The 14,367-nt window shown below is 34.1% G+C and overlaps 1 protein-coding gene across 1 annotated transcript; it reads right to left on the bottom strand.

Moving 5' to 3' along the window:
- Positions 1-11,348: 11,348 nt before the first annotated feature.
- On the bottom strand, positions 11,349-13,467 carry LOC104239634 (protein DOG1-like 3). Its single transcript, XM_009794311.2, has 2 exons — positions 12,781-13,467; positions 11,349-11,790 (listed from the first exon to the last, which is right to left on the bottom strand). Exons 1-2 carry the CDS (start codon positions 13,337-13,339, stop codon positions 11,567-11,569), a joined length of 783 nt encoding a protein of 260 aa, XP_009792613.1. The 5' UTR covers positions 13,340-13,467; the 3' UTR covers positions 11,349-11,566.
- Positions 13,468-14,367: the final 900 nt, after the last annotated feature.

Here is a 14,367-nt window from a genome sequence, read left to right as displayed (position 1 = left end):
CTCCTAGCTTTAATTGTTTACTTTCCGCTGTTTTCCATTGTACTTGTATATATATATATATATATATATATATATATGCACAGGTTTATCTGGAGTCTGGGTCTAGCCTCGTCACTACCTCGTCGGGGTTAGGCCATACACTTACCAGCACATGGGGTCGGTTGTGCTGATGCTACACTCTGTGCTCTTTTGCATAGATCATGGAGTGTGAGTAGCCTTTGGGCAGCAGCAGTAGATCAGGAGCAGGCCTTCAGTCCAGAGACACCGAGGTAGCCTTGGTGACGTCCACAGGCCCGGAGTCTCTCTCTCTTTATTCAGTTTGTTATCTTTTGTACCGACATAAACAGTTCATAATTTTCTTTCAGACGATTGTATTTAGTAATCTTAGAAGTTTGTGAGCATTGTGACACCAATCTTGGGTAGATGATTTTGTTAAACTTTCCGCATTTCTATTCAGTTTTTATATAAGTTAAGACTTCCGCTTGAAAATTTTAATTATGTTGCATTTATTATATGTTGATAATTATGGGAAAAAAATATGTGTTAAATGGGAAGTAATTTAAGTTGGCTTGCCTAGCTCCTATTAGTAGGCGCCATCACGACCCCCGAGGGTGGAGAAATCCGGGTCGTGACATTTGGTATCATTTTACATATAAAAATAATGAAACAGACGTGCATAAGGGCATGACACATCAACACATTTAGGATTACACTCCGAAGTTTCAGATTGTGCATTGCTCATAAACTTATGTAACAGGGATTCTAAAAAGCATATATGTGCATATTTGAGAAAAATAGTATTTTTAGACCCACCACTGTTATACATACACGACATAACATAAGTTAAATACTAAAGTAGTTTAATAGATTAATCGCCTCCATGCAGTCGACCAATTCTCTAATAATTTTAACTTCTACAATTCTAGTAGCCAACTCATAAGAAATAGAATAACTACGCTGAGAAGGTATTTGACTGATCTTGGAAGAGTTAGCTTCATTCACACTTGCCAATCTGCATTTACGTAAGGTTGTATTTGTTTAAAGTATAAACAATAATTTTTTTAGTATCCACATAAACTTAATTTTTCAAATAACTAACCTAGACTTAAAATCAACAGCTTGAGGAAGATCCGGGTTAATCCAGAGCTTTGAGGCATGCCAAGTATTACGCACAGAATACTTGCCTATACATAACATTAGTTTCAGAACCAAAATATTAACATAAAATAAATCTCTCATGTCATCAAGACAATTGAAATACCTTAAAATTTGTGTGCTTTTATCATCTGCATAACCATTATGACTGGCTCATAGGGCGATCCCCCCAAATGTAGCAAGATCTGGTCTACAAATTCTCCCCAAAAATTGCCGAAATATTATTCCTCCTACATAAATTTCACGACCTTGATTTGCCCTCCATGAACCATCGTGACGACACCTATTATCTATGACTAGGTAAGCCTAATAATGCGGAATATAAACAACAGTTGCGGAAGAAATAATTTAAAAACCGAAATAGTAAAATAAAATAGTGTCTAAGATGCCGCACGGCACATAACAGTACAAAATCTCAACCTAACACTCCCAAAATCCGGAACCCCATGAATCACAAGCTAAGAGATACATAAGAAGCTCTAACTCCAGAAATGTCTAATAAAAGGAAAACTATTGAAGGGCTATACTATTATAGAAAGATGGAAAGAGACTCCTCGGTTTGCGGACGCGGCAGATATACCTTGAAGTATCTACAGAAGCGCCTCGCCTTAAGGATGATAAGACTGAGTGGAAGTATCTGGATCTGCACAGTAAAAATGTGCAGAAGAGTAGCATGAGCACATCACAGCGGTGCCCAGTAAGTATCAAGAGTAATCTCTGTGGAGTAGTGACGAAGAACAGTCAAGACACCTACCGGTCTAATAAATTGTACAAATATAGGAACAACGGAACATAATGTATATATAAAGACTACACAAAATGGCTAACAATACTACAATCACAATAAGGGAAGAAAACAACAAGTAACAACGAAAATACTAAGAATAATGACATAGAAGAGGGAGCGAAAACACAAACCCAAATCCTAAAGTCACAATACAGTAAAGGTAAGCAATAACTCAGATCTTACGACAGTGTTCACATCAGGTCTTATCTAACATTTTTCATGAAGTACTGAATCTCGGACAAATTATAGCTCACGAGTCCCAATACCTAAAATCTAATACTTGGCATCCTGTGCCCCCATCAACCTCATGGTCATGCTGACAACTCACTTGTTAACTAGAGCCACTCTCACATATATAACAAGTAAACGAGGGTGTACATCTATACTCAGCAAAATCAGGAGGACTTTGCATCCAATAAGAGTGTTCAACTACGTGTATACTTGTGCAAGAGCTTTAACATAGTTCCTACCAGATAATAAGTGTAAGGAAAAGAACGGACAACACATAAGATATTTCCTCACAACTTCCATGAGATAAATCTCATACAGGTAAGCGTACCACAACACAACATTAAACAACAAGAATGCCCCTAGTCCATCACAAATTCTCATAATCAATCCCTGACATAGCCCACCTTATCTCGCCACGTGTGCAAATAATAACATAATAAGTGCCCGCCTTGTTTTGCCACACGTGCGTCATAATGTTCCCACCTTGTCTCTCCACATGCGCAACCCACATATAAGCATATATATATATATATATATATATATATATATATATATATATATATATATATATATATAACCATCCTTGTCACGCCGCATGTGCAATATATAAATAGTAGCAATAGCACGGCAGGAACCTCGTGCAACCCCATAACAAAAGCTGCACGGCAGAAACCTCATGCATCACAATATCAACAACCGCACGGCAGAAACCTCGTGCACCAACACAACAAGTACAACAGCAACAACGACAATATTGACAAGAACACAACAAGTGAATCAACTCAAGGACTTTCGATCACAAGGAGACGGTAAGACTAGCTCACAAGAAATAACCACAATAGAGAATACTAAGCGTGATAAGAATAGTTCAACATGGAAGTAAATAATATGAAGTAACGATCCCACAACATTTAATTCAACAACAAGGAAGCTAAAACGAATCAAATAATTCCAAATCAGGAAATGTCGACTAAATATAGATTATCTAAACTTCTTTTAAGGTTGGGTAATTTACGAAGAATATACAATAATTTCAATTAAGGATGGGCAGTGGGAAGATAATCATCACCTCAATCCAGACTAAACAATTACATGAGAGATAATAATGATTTCCAATAAAGACGAGTAGTTATGAAGGATAACATGACAAGAAAAGAGGTAAAAATGTTCAATTAAGTAAAATAAGAGTCAAGTAGGCAATAAGAATGAATCATGAACATGTAGAGGTGAAACTAGTAAGTGAAAAACTCAAGCATATCAAGTACACATGCATACACAGTGAATATAAGGACCTAAGAACCCTAAAAGGTAAATGTTTCCACAAATAAGTCCGAGCAGGCAGTCGTCACCTCGCCTACACGAACTACAATCAATATATGAGACTCAAATCCTAAAGGGAAGTCCCCCACACAAGGCCAGGTAAGATACTAACCTCGAACCGACTCAAAATCAACCTGAAACCACGTTCTTGCCATGAGTACTCAACTCCAAATGACCCATATCTATCCAATTCAATTGCATAATATAAATAAAACTTCAAGTAACTAATTCTACAAATAAATTCTAAGCTAAAACACAAAATTAGATAAAATGACCAAAATCCCATCAGGCCCACTCCTCGGAATCGGGTAAATTTATATTTTCGGAACCTTTGTACTCTCACGAGTCTATACATATCACGAACATTGAAATCGGAGTTCAATTGACCCCTCAAATACCCATTTTAAGGTCTCTTAATCTCAAGCCCTAATTACTCATTTTGCACTGATTTCCCTAATTTTTTACCACTAATTAGACCTTTAATCATATATAAACGAGTTATAAAGTCATGAATATTACCTCCAAGTGATTCCCATTTGGTTTCCTAAAAAATCTCCCTCAAAATCTTCAATCCCGTTCAAAAAATGGTGGAAAAATGAAGAAGGGTCGTGGATGGGCTATTTAAATACTGCCCAGGTATTTGTACATCGCGATCGTGGGAGAAGAGATGCGATCGCATAGAAGAAATAGTTGTTGGCCCAAAGTGTGCTACGCGATCGCAAAAAGACTGATGCGAACGCGTAGAAGGAAAATGCTACTGTCCAAATTTTATGCTATGCGGTCGCGAACAAATCAATGCAATCGCATAGAAGGAAATGCTACTATCCAAATTTTGTGCTATGCGATCGCGAACAAATCAATGGCATAGAAGGAAAATATGGTAGGTTGACATTGTACTACGTGATCACGGCTATGTATATGTGATCGCATAGAAGGAAATACCAGATAACAGAGCAGCAGTTCAAATATAGGGAAAAATGACCGGTGGCCTACCTGGAACACACCCGAGACCCCCGGGACTCCGTCCAAATACATAGAGAAGTCACATAACCTAACACGGACTAGCTCGAGGTCTCAAATCACATCAAACAATGCCGATATGACGAATCACACCATGAATCGAACTATGAACTTCCAAATCTTCCAAATTCGAAAACTTGTGCCGAAACCGATCAAATCAACCCGTAATGACGTCAAATTTTGCAGACAAGTCCAAAATGACACAACGGAGTTGTTCCAACTCTCAGAATCGTATTCCGACCCCGATATTATAAAAGTCAACTATGGGTCAAACTTCTCCATTTCCAAACTTCAACTTTTCCAACTTTTGCAGAAATGCCTCAATTTACCATATGGACCTCCAAATCTGAATCCGGAGGCGCGATTAAGTCGAAAATCACCATACGAAGTTATTGGAATCATCAAAAATTCATTCCGCGGCCGTTTACTCAAAATTCCAGTTCTGGTCAAATTCTCACCGTTCAAACTTCCAAAATTAGATTCATTCTTCCAATTTGACTATGAATCATCCATTAACTGAATTCAACCATGCATGCAAGTCGATACTCATATTATTAAACTGTTCAATAACTTGCGCTACCAAACGAAGCTTAAATTCTCAAAACGAACAGCCGGGTCGTTACATCCTCCCCCTCTTAAAACCAACATTCGTCCTTGAATGTGTCAAGATTCGCCTCGAAGTCCTCAAGTCACTGAATGCATACTTCCAACGTACACCCGCGGGTGATCCCACGTTAACCTAATCCACATAAGCCTGACAACACCATTTCAATTGAAATTTAGCCTTTCTAGCAATACCAATAAGCCTTAGAACCAGAATTCTCACCTTTCATCCATTTCTAAAAGACCCGATTCTAAATCCATACCAGGTATCAGTCTCAACCAGCTGCATCAATTCATACCAACACCCATATAGTACAACCTTACAACATGACACATCACATATAGGCCCAATTTCTGATCACAATATTCGCTCGAAATCAAATTTAGCACTGGCCATAAGCCTCATATTCAATAGGAACTCGTTTCAAACCTCCACAACATTGGCGATGATACAATAATCACAAAAGCCACATAACTGAACACCCGAATCACCAAATCTCAGCTAATACCAATGGGCACACACCCCACAAGCTAAAACTCAAGAAGCACATAACGAAAATGACTAAATATGGAAAGAGAAACACATAAGGAAACTATCAAACAAGCCCGACAAGAACAAATTTTCTATCAACACTAATCTACAAAACAATCTAACAAGAAAGAATTAAAGCATATAAAAGATCACCTAATAGATATTGTTGAACACGCTCGTTATACCGTAGATTCACCCTAGACTAAAAGATCACCTAATAGATAACTAGAGGTACAAATCACTAATAGTTATTGGGATTAATAACTTTGAAGATAATGTAAATTACCTATTACAACATGTCAAGCTACACCGATACATGGGCGGATGCAGTGTGTCTTCTATGGGTTATTTAAATCTAGTACCTTTGTCTTAGACCTATATATGTTTTAAATTATTTCGATAAAAAAGGAAAAGAACAATATATTTTGAACCCAATAAATCAATGGGTTGTGGTAGAATCTAACCTCGAATCCATAAGGAAAAATGACGTGTATAGTTACTCTCAAAATAATAGCCGAAAAAATGTATATTCTTTATATATATATATATATATATATATATATATATATATATATGTACATTTTGTATGTTATATAGAAAAATAATACAAATTTTATACACTTTTTCAGCTACCAAATATAAATAGTTTCTGGCGCGGGCTAAAAGCGATAATACTCCAATCCATAATGTTCAAATTCCGGATCACTTCTACACTAGTAGTATAAGAAAATTTCATATATATAGATTTGGATTGGAGTCCGACTAATTTTGATTCGTGCCGGAAAGTCATGCCAGATGCATGCATCGCTAATCACACCAGAATTTTTATTAGTGCAGACGGGCATATGACTTTGTGGCTATAATTAGATATACAAAAGAAGAATATTATAGATTCTCCCTCATATACAGACGTGATTCTTTTTCATAATCAAGTGCGAATACAAATTTCTTTTGATAAAATGTCAATCACTAATCTTCCATTTCGCTAGCTCGATTTTGTGGATAATCCTCTTGATTATTTTCAGCACTAGAGCAAAAGTATTAATTAATTTCCTGAATCCGCTTATACGAAGTAGATTTAGAAATGGCTAGTCTATAAAGTCTGGGGCTTTAGTTTTTGGCTATAATTTTACTTCTATGGTCTAACTTTAGATATTTTGGCTGATTTCCGATTCAGTATATTGAGCTTTTAGGACTTGTCCTTCTGGGTACATTTAAAAGAAAAGGACAGTTTTTGTGCGCCTCAAGAAGCAATGCCGGGAGAAACGCCATCCTCCATTTTATGTGAAGGTGTTCGGAGTATTACGAGTTAAATCTCATCATTTTTTTTCCATTGATAACTAGTATTAGTACACGCGCGGATACTAATCATGTCAAATATTTAAGTTATTTAGATTGTATGTAAATAATCTTAAAATTTACATTGACTCAGTAAATATAGATAATCGTTAGATATTAACTACATGGAAAAAAATTTTAACCATTTCTTCTATTTTTCTTTTTTGATATCATTCTTACCGGTGCCATTTGATCCTAAAAATAGTGAGGAAGCAAAATAATAACTCATATTTATGGCAAAACAATCAAATGTTGAGACAATTAATGACACTTAGATAAGACTTAACTCCTTTACTATTATTTGTATTCTTATTTGATGTGTTGATATCTCTTAAAAAATAATATTTCTTTCTTAAAATTTCAGTTTCTAAAACATTATTTTTCAATAATAATTATCTTTATAATAATGTAATTGAAAATATTATTCTTAATGCAAAACTCATTTTAGTTGGCTATCTAAAATATAAAAAAATTCTTTAGCTAGTGAATTTTTTAACTCCATTTTGATATTTGACATTAACCATATTAAATATCTGAGTTATTTATATTATACGTAAATAACCTTAAACTTTAAATCTTCTAAACAATTATAGATAATCGTCAGATATTAATTAAAAAACACTACATGAAAAAAGACTAACATTTTCTCAATTCTCGTCGTGATAATTTTATTTTTGCAGTATTCTCATAGGTGTCATTGGAACCTAAAAATAGCCACAAAGTGAAATAATAACTCATATTTATGGCAAAACACAAAGGTTAACACGATATAAACGATTCTTTGGTTACGACGTGACTCTTATACTACGACTTGAACTCTTATTTGGTATGATTTTATCTTTCAAAAAATATTTCTATTTTGAAATTTAAATTTCTAAACTTTATATATATTATTATAATAAGTATCTTTATAATGATGCAAGTGAAGATACTATCCTTAATTTAAAATTTATTTTAATCGGCTATCTAAAAATTTAAATGATTTTTTGGCCGGGTTTATTTCAGTATGACTCCACTTTAAGTTTATCGATATGTCTAGCCCTAAAATTTGAATTTTTAATACCCTATATATACAAAAAAATTGTTCTTTGAATCATTAAGTGTTAAATTAGTTGATTATTATTATAAAACATTGCATATATTGCCTTGAAATTATCAAGTAGTTTATTTTTCGACATCATACTTGGCTTAAATACAAACTACTCAAATTGCATTCCAATTCAAATTTGAATATCATATTAGTTTGTTAGTAATAGTAATTTTTTAAAAACGACACATAATGTATATTAAAAAAAATATTCTAAGATATCCTTATCGCATAATCTATGTATTTGAATTGAAAAAAACAAATATTTCAAAATCGATGAGATTAACTTTCAAAATTTTTATACTCAACAAAGATGAAACATAAGAAGAAATTTATTGAAAAAATATTATACCCTTGCAATATTGGTTTGACTACAGCTAAATGAAGGGGTTTCAGCTTATATCCTTCAATTTCTTAAATGTGCTAAATTGAAATTAATGATAGCAATTGTATAGCCAAAGTTTTGTTATTTGTTTGATGTCCATTTATGCAAATTGACTCTTCAAACAAATATTCTTCAAGAAGAAAAAAAGAAACAATTTTTTTTTTTAATATTGACTGATTTTGTGATGTTTCTTTCTCCAGCATGTATGTTTACTTTATTATATATGTAACTAAACTTTTATTTGGTTTTGTAAACTCTTTTTTGTTATTTAGAAAACATAGATGTGTACCCTATATATTACATTTATTTTAAAAGAGTTTCGTTTTATTTAAATCTAGCTACAGTGTTTCAAAAAACTATACTTATAGGATTTTAAACGTGAAAGAGTTTTATAGTTATATGGAGTATTTTTTTTTTTGGGATAGAGGCGAGGTAGTATTTAAATAATTAGAAAAAATAACAAAAGTTCTTAACATGATTAAAATGATCATTAACTGAATTAAGTATGATAACATGATAAAAAAAGAATAAATTTTATTTTTAATTTAAATTCTAATTTTGGAACTTTATCTATAAATTCAAAATTATCTTTTAATTCAAATTCCGTATATATATAAGTTACCATATACTATTGACATTTATTAGCTTGCCACTTGGCTTAACCATAATGTCAATTATATATGGTAACTTTCTGGCTTTAATATATATATAGATATTTAAGTATATATTTAAAAATTATTTAAAATTCTCCGATTTAGACAAGAGGGGTTGCTCTGATGGTAAGCAACCTCCACTTCCAACCAAGAGGTTGTGAGTTCGAGTCTCCCCAAGAGCAAGGTGGGAAGTTCTTGGAGGGAAGGATGTCGGGGGTCTATTTGGAAACAGCCTCTCTACCTCAGGGTAGGGGTAAGGTCTGCGTACACACTACCCTCCCCAGACCCCACTAAGTGGGATTATACTGGGTTGTTGTTGTTGTTGTTGTTGTTGTCTCCGATTTACAATAATTAGGCAAAATATTTTAAGGGACATAGTAAATAGCATTATTTGACTCCTAATATAATAATAGTATCAATGTATTCGCGTAAAATAAAAAGGAAAATGCCTAAGTACCCCCGGACCTGTACCTGGATTCTCAACTTCATACTTTTTCTTTGCGTGAATCCTATTATCCCCCCTAAACTTATTTTAAAAAGAATTATTTGCACCTTAAAACTAGACAACCAAACTCTTGGCAAGTGGTAGCTACACGCGCCCCCACGTGTATTTTTAGTACTTTTTTTATTCTTTCTTCTTTTTCTTATCCTTTTTTCTTATTTCTTATTATTCTAATTTTTTTTTATTTCATTCTCTTTCTTTTTGTTTTGGTCACTGGAGGTATAAAATGGTGGTCGTCGAAATTCCACAAACACCATTTTTTCCGGCAAATTTTTTTTCCGGCGATAAATTTTTATCCCGATCTAAGTGTATTTTGTTTTATATATATATATATATATATATATAATTTTTTTTAAAGTGTAATTTATGAGTCGGAGGGAGAGCAAAAGAAATAAAAATGAATATAAGCTGAGAAAACTTTTTCCAGTTAAAATTTCAATACATCATTTTTTTCCGACGTGGGAAGGTTTTCCGATGAATTTTTTTCCCTCAAATCTGAATGTATTTTGCTTTGCTTATGAATAGATTTTTTTGAGAGTTTAATTTGTGTGTGAAAAAAAATGGAAGAAAAACGATTAGACAAAGTTGCCAGTGAATAAATATCCGCCGGAATTAGAGAAGAAACGGAAAAAAAAAAAGTAAAAGAAAAAGAGAAAGACAAAGGAAAAGGAAAATGAAAAAAAAGTAAGGAAAAATAGTAAAAAAGAATAAAAAATAATCTGAAAATTATTTTTTCTTGTTTCTCACTCTTCAAAAGGAGAGTTAAATACACACACTCTGCCACGTTAGCGTTAAGGGTGCAAATAATTCCATTTAAAATAAGTTTAAGGGGGTAATAGGATTCCCGCAAAGAAAAAGTGTGTAGTTGGGAATCCGAATATAGGTCGGGGGTACTTATGCATTTTTCCTAAAATAAAACGTAAATACTTGACTATATTAATTTTTTTCCCAAAAAAAAAGAGAGGCATCACGGGGGAAAAATAATATTGTATAGCCGCAATCGAAAAATATATATTTTTTGTAATTTTTTTGTATATATATACATTCTGTATGTTCTATACAAAAATTATACAAATTTTATACACTTTTCAGCTATCGAATATAAATAATTTCTAGTGCGGATTAAAAGTGAAAAACAATCCCTTGGAGACCCCGGTTGTGACAGAGCGACCTCATTTGCCACGAAAACTAAAAAAAACTATCTGTTTAATTACAACTAGCTTACGCTACTATACTTTTTTCGTGGCAACTCTTTCACACTTAATTAAAAGTGCGTTTTTCAGTGACGACACAAAGGGTAACTTTTGTGGACGACTTTGAATCGTCGCACTAACAACTATCACTCACTCACTATAGCAAACGATCCTTGTGTCCAGTGGCGGAGGCAAGATCTCCATGAAGGGGTTCAAAAAAACTTTTTGTATCTAGTGGGAATTGAATTTATGACCTTATATAGATTTTGAACCCCCTTGACCACTAAACTACACTTTTGGATTGTGTTAAGAGGGTTCAAAACTTAATATATAAAGGTAAAAAACAAATTTTACCTTATATGTACAGTGTAATTTTTCGGCGAATGGGGTTCGGATGAACCCCCTTGCGCCCCCCAAATCCGCCCCTACTTGTGTCGCCATGAAACCACTTTGTGGCGACTTCTGTAGTATCAGTCTCCAGTTTTATTACCACAATAACCCCAAATTTCCTGTAGTAAGGTGAGAAGAATGAGAAAACAACGTAAAGGGGACGCTTTTATATATATAGCCAACAAATATTAATATAATACTTAGCTGTAAAAAGGGTGAAGATCTTTTGGCAAGTGTACATTTTTTCTCCATAAAGTACAACAAGACAGAGCACGACAAAACTGAAAGACAAATAATAAACGATGCCTATACCACATAGGAAGAAACCAAAAGCTACTAATTGGCATATGTACAACAAATTCAGTGTGTTCTAATTGATCTCCAGCAAATTAGTATGCTCTTGTTCCCTCTTCTTGCCCCATTGTTGCAAAGATAGCCTTATTCTCTTAGCTGAAGCTAAGTATTCCACACCTTGAATTGGTGTCAATATGCCCAATATCTCCTTCAATGTATTCATCCTCAACTCATCAGCTTCTTCTAGTAAAGTTGTCATGCCCTGACCATGTTTATTCAAGGGCTCCTCTTCATTCTCGCCTGTTAGAAAACATAATTACGTACAACAACAACAACAACAACAACAACAACGACCCAATATAATCCCACAAGTGGGGTCTGGAGGGTAATATGTACGCAGACCTTACCCCTACCCCGAAGGAATAGGAAATACGAAATAAATGGCTGGTATAGTAAAACTAGCAGGTAAAGCTACATCAATAGACGACCAATTATATTCTTAGTCTAACTCCTAACTAGCTAATCTCACTCTATTGTGCTGTAGAAATATTCACAACTTTCCCTTAACCTACAACCTTAATGCTCGACCTCCATAATTCCCTGTCAAGGGCCATGTCCTCAGTAATCCTAAGTCGCGCCATGAAAACATAATTACATAATAAAAATATATTTAGATAAGTTGATCACACAATTTAATATGACAAGAATTAGAAGACAAATTAAAAGCGCGGAATTTGAGTTCCATCTCACTCATTATCAAAAAGAAACTTCACTTGACTCATAAAAAAGAAAATTAGAATGGTGAAGACCATTGTTTTTAACAAATTATTTAGAGTGGTTAAGACCATTGTTTTTAACAAATTATTTTGGGAAAAGGCATAACCCTCCCCCCTCCAAAAAAAAAAACTTGTCACGTTTTCAGCTACACACTTATCCTTTCCCAGGTCCTATTATCCCCTTGATTTAAAATAGAATTATTACATTGTCGACATATATAAGTTAAACTCGTACTCTAAGTGATGCAATTTAGACTTCGGAGTTAACTTCTTAGTTTTAACCGCAAATTCGAGCATAAAATCTCTAAATTTTTCCAAACAAAATTACATATTCGGAGACTAAAATAAAAAAGTATTAAGTTACAATAATTAATAAATCAGAATAATTAAAAAGTATATGAAAAGATTGTGGTAAAAAAACTCATTTTAACTCTCGAAATTCAAATTGCATTATATTACATAAATTGGAATAAAAGTAATAGTAAATAAAAGTGTGTTATCTGTAACTTCTTACTGTTATTTGCCGCAGTGATGATAGGTTGGTCAACTACATCTTCTTGCAAGCTAGCCAACTTTGACGAAAGCTTCCTTTCTTCTACTATACTCTTTCTGTGCAACTTATCAATCAACATAATTTGCTTACCAGAAAGCTGACCAAAATCACTAATTTCCATACCCTGTAGAAACTCAGTAAGATGTGACTCAATTTCCATACCACAAAGAGCATAAATTGGCCGAATGAACGAAGATGGTCTGCACCCACCGATCCATAGGACAGAATTCTCTAAAGGGGTGCACCAAGTGGGTGCAAAATATGGTGAGATATCGACTCGAGCCAGTCGGCTACGACCATTAACGTAGCCCTGGAAATTGTTCACCATTCTCGCCAACAGTTGATTCAATTCGGTGTCGGTTTTTTGGTTTTTTCTGGCTAGTGTAGCAGCGTTTTGAAGCTCGTTTAGTTCTTGATTTTGATTTTCCATCCATGATTCGTATAAGTTTTCTTCATTGTTTCGATCAGACGTACTACAACTTGAACTTGCCATTGATTTTATCAGAAATTCATCAGCCATAAATAAGTGAATTTTTGGATGAACTTGTGTGGCATTTATTGTATGATATAAGAGAAGACTACATGTAATAAGGGACAGAGGCGGTCCGGCGGACGCAATATATCATTGAACTCGGTACTTTTTGACGCAAAATAAAAATTTATATGTGCAAAATTATTTAAATAGACGGTGTTTTTGTCGACATGCAGAAGAAGATAAACTCTTGTATTTGTTAGGTATTTTGGACATCGAGATTTGGGAAATGCCAACGTTGTATTGATCTCATATATGTACTTTGTAGCCGATCCTGCATAACATGTGCTCCTATGTTATTTGAGAGCCGAAAATTTTAATTTTTGGACATAAAATGTTAAAAGAAATTATTTAAAATAAGTAAAAAGTATTATAAATCACAATAATTAATAATTTAAAAGATATGAAAATATCGCGATAAAAAACTCGTTTGACTCTCGAAACTCGAGTTCTGTCCCAATTTATGTGGCGGTGATCCAATTTTGAGAGTTAAATACAAAAATTCATCATAATTTTTTCACGTGCTGTCACGACCCAGATTTTTCGCCCTCGAGAGTCGTGATGGAGCCTACTAATGTGAGCTAGACAAACCGACTGTTTGAACAAATTACCTTTTTACCCCTTTTATATTCTTTAACAATTATGATGCAATAACGTGCAGACAACGAAATTTACAATAAGCGGAAGAAATGCAGTAACTATCTGAAATATGTATCTAATACAATTTTTGAGCATCGACTACCCAGAACTAGTGTCACAGTTTCACAGACGGTCTAAGAATACTATATACAAAGTCTAAAAGATAAAAGATACACTATTTCTGAAATAAGTAAAGGAAACAGGATAAAGGAAAGATAGGAGGTGACGCCAAGGCCCGCGGACATCTGCAGGACTACCTCGGGTCGCCTGTGTGGACTGAAGACAACACCCTCACTGCGGTCCAAGCGCTCCGGTATCAGTATCTGCACACAGTGCAGAGTGTAGTATCAGCACAACCGACCCCATGTGTTGGTAAG

Source organism: Nicotiana sylvestris, chromosome 9, assembly GCF_000393655.2.
Source record: "Nicotiana sylvestris chromosome 9, ASM39365v2, whole genome shotgun sequence".
Lineage (NCBI taxonomy): Eukaryota > Viridiplantae > Streptophyta > Magnoliopsida > Solanales > Solanaceae > Nicotiana > Nicotiana sylvestris.
Note: the sequence above shows the minus strand (reverse complement) of the source record. Positions and strands in the feature narration are given on the sequence as shown.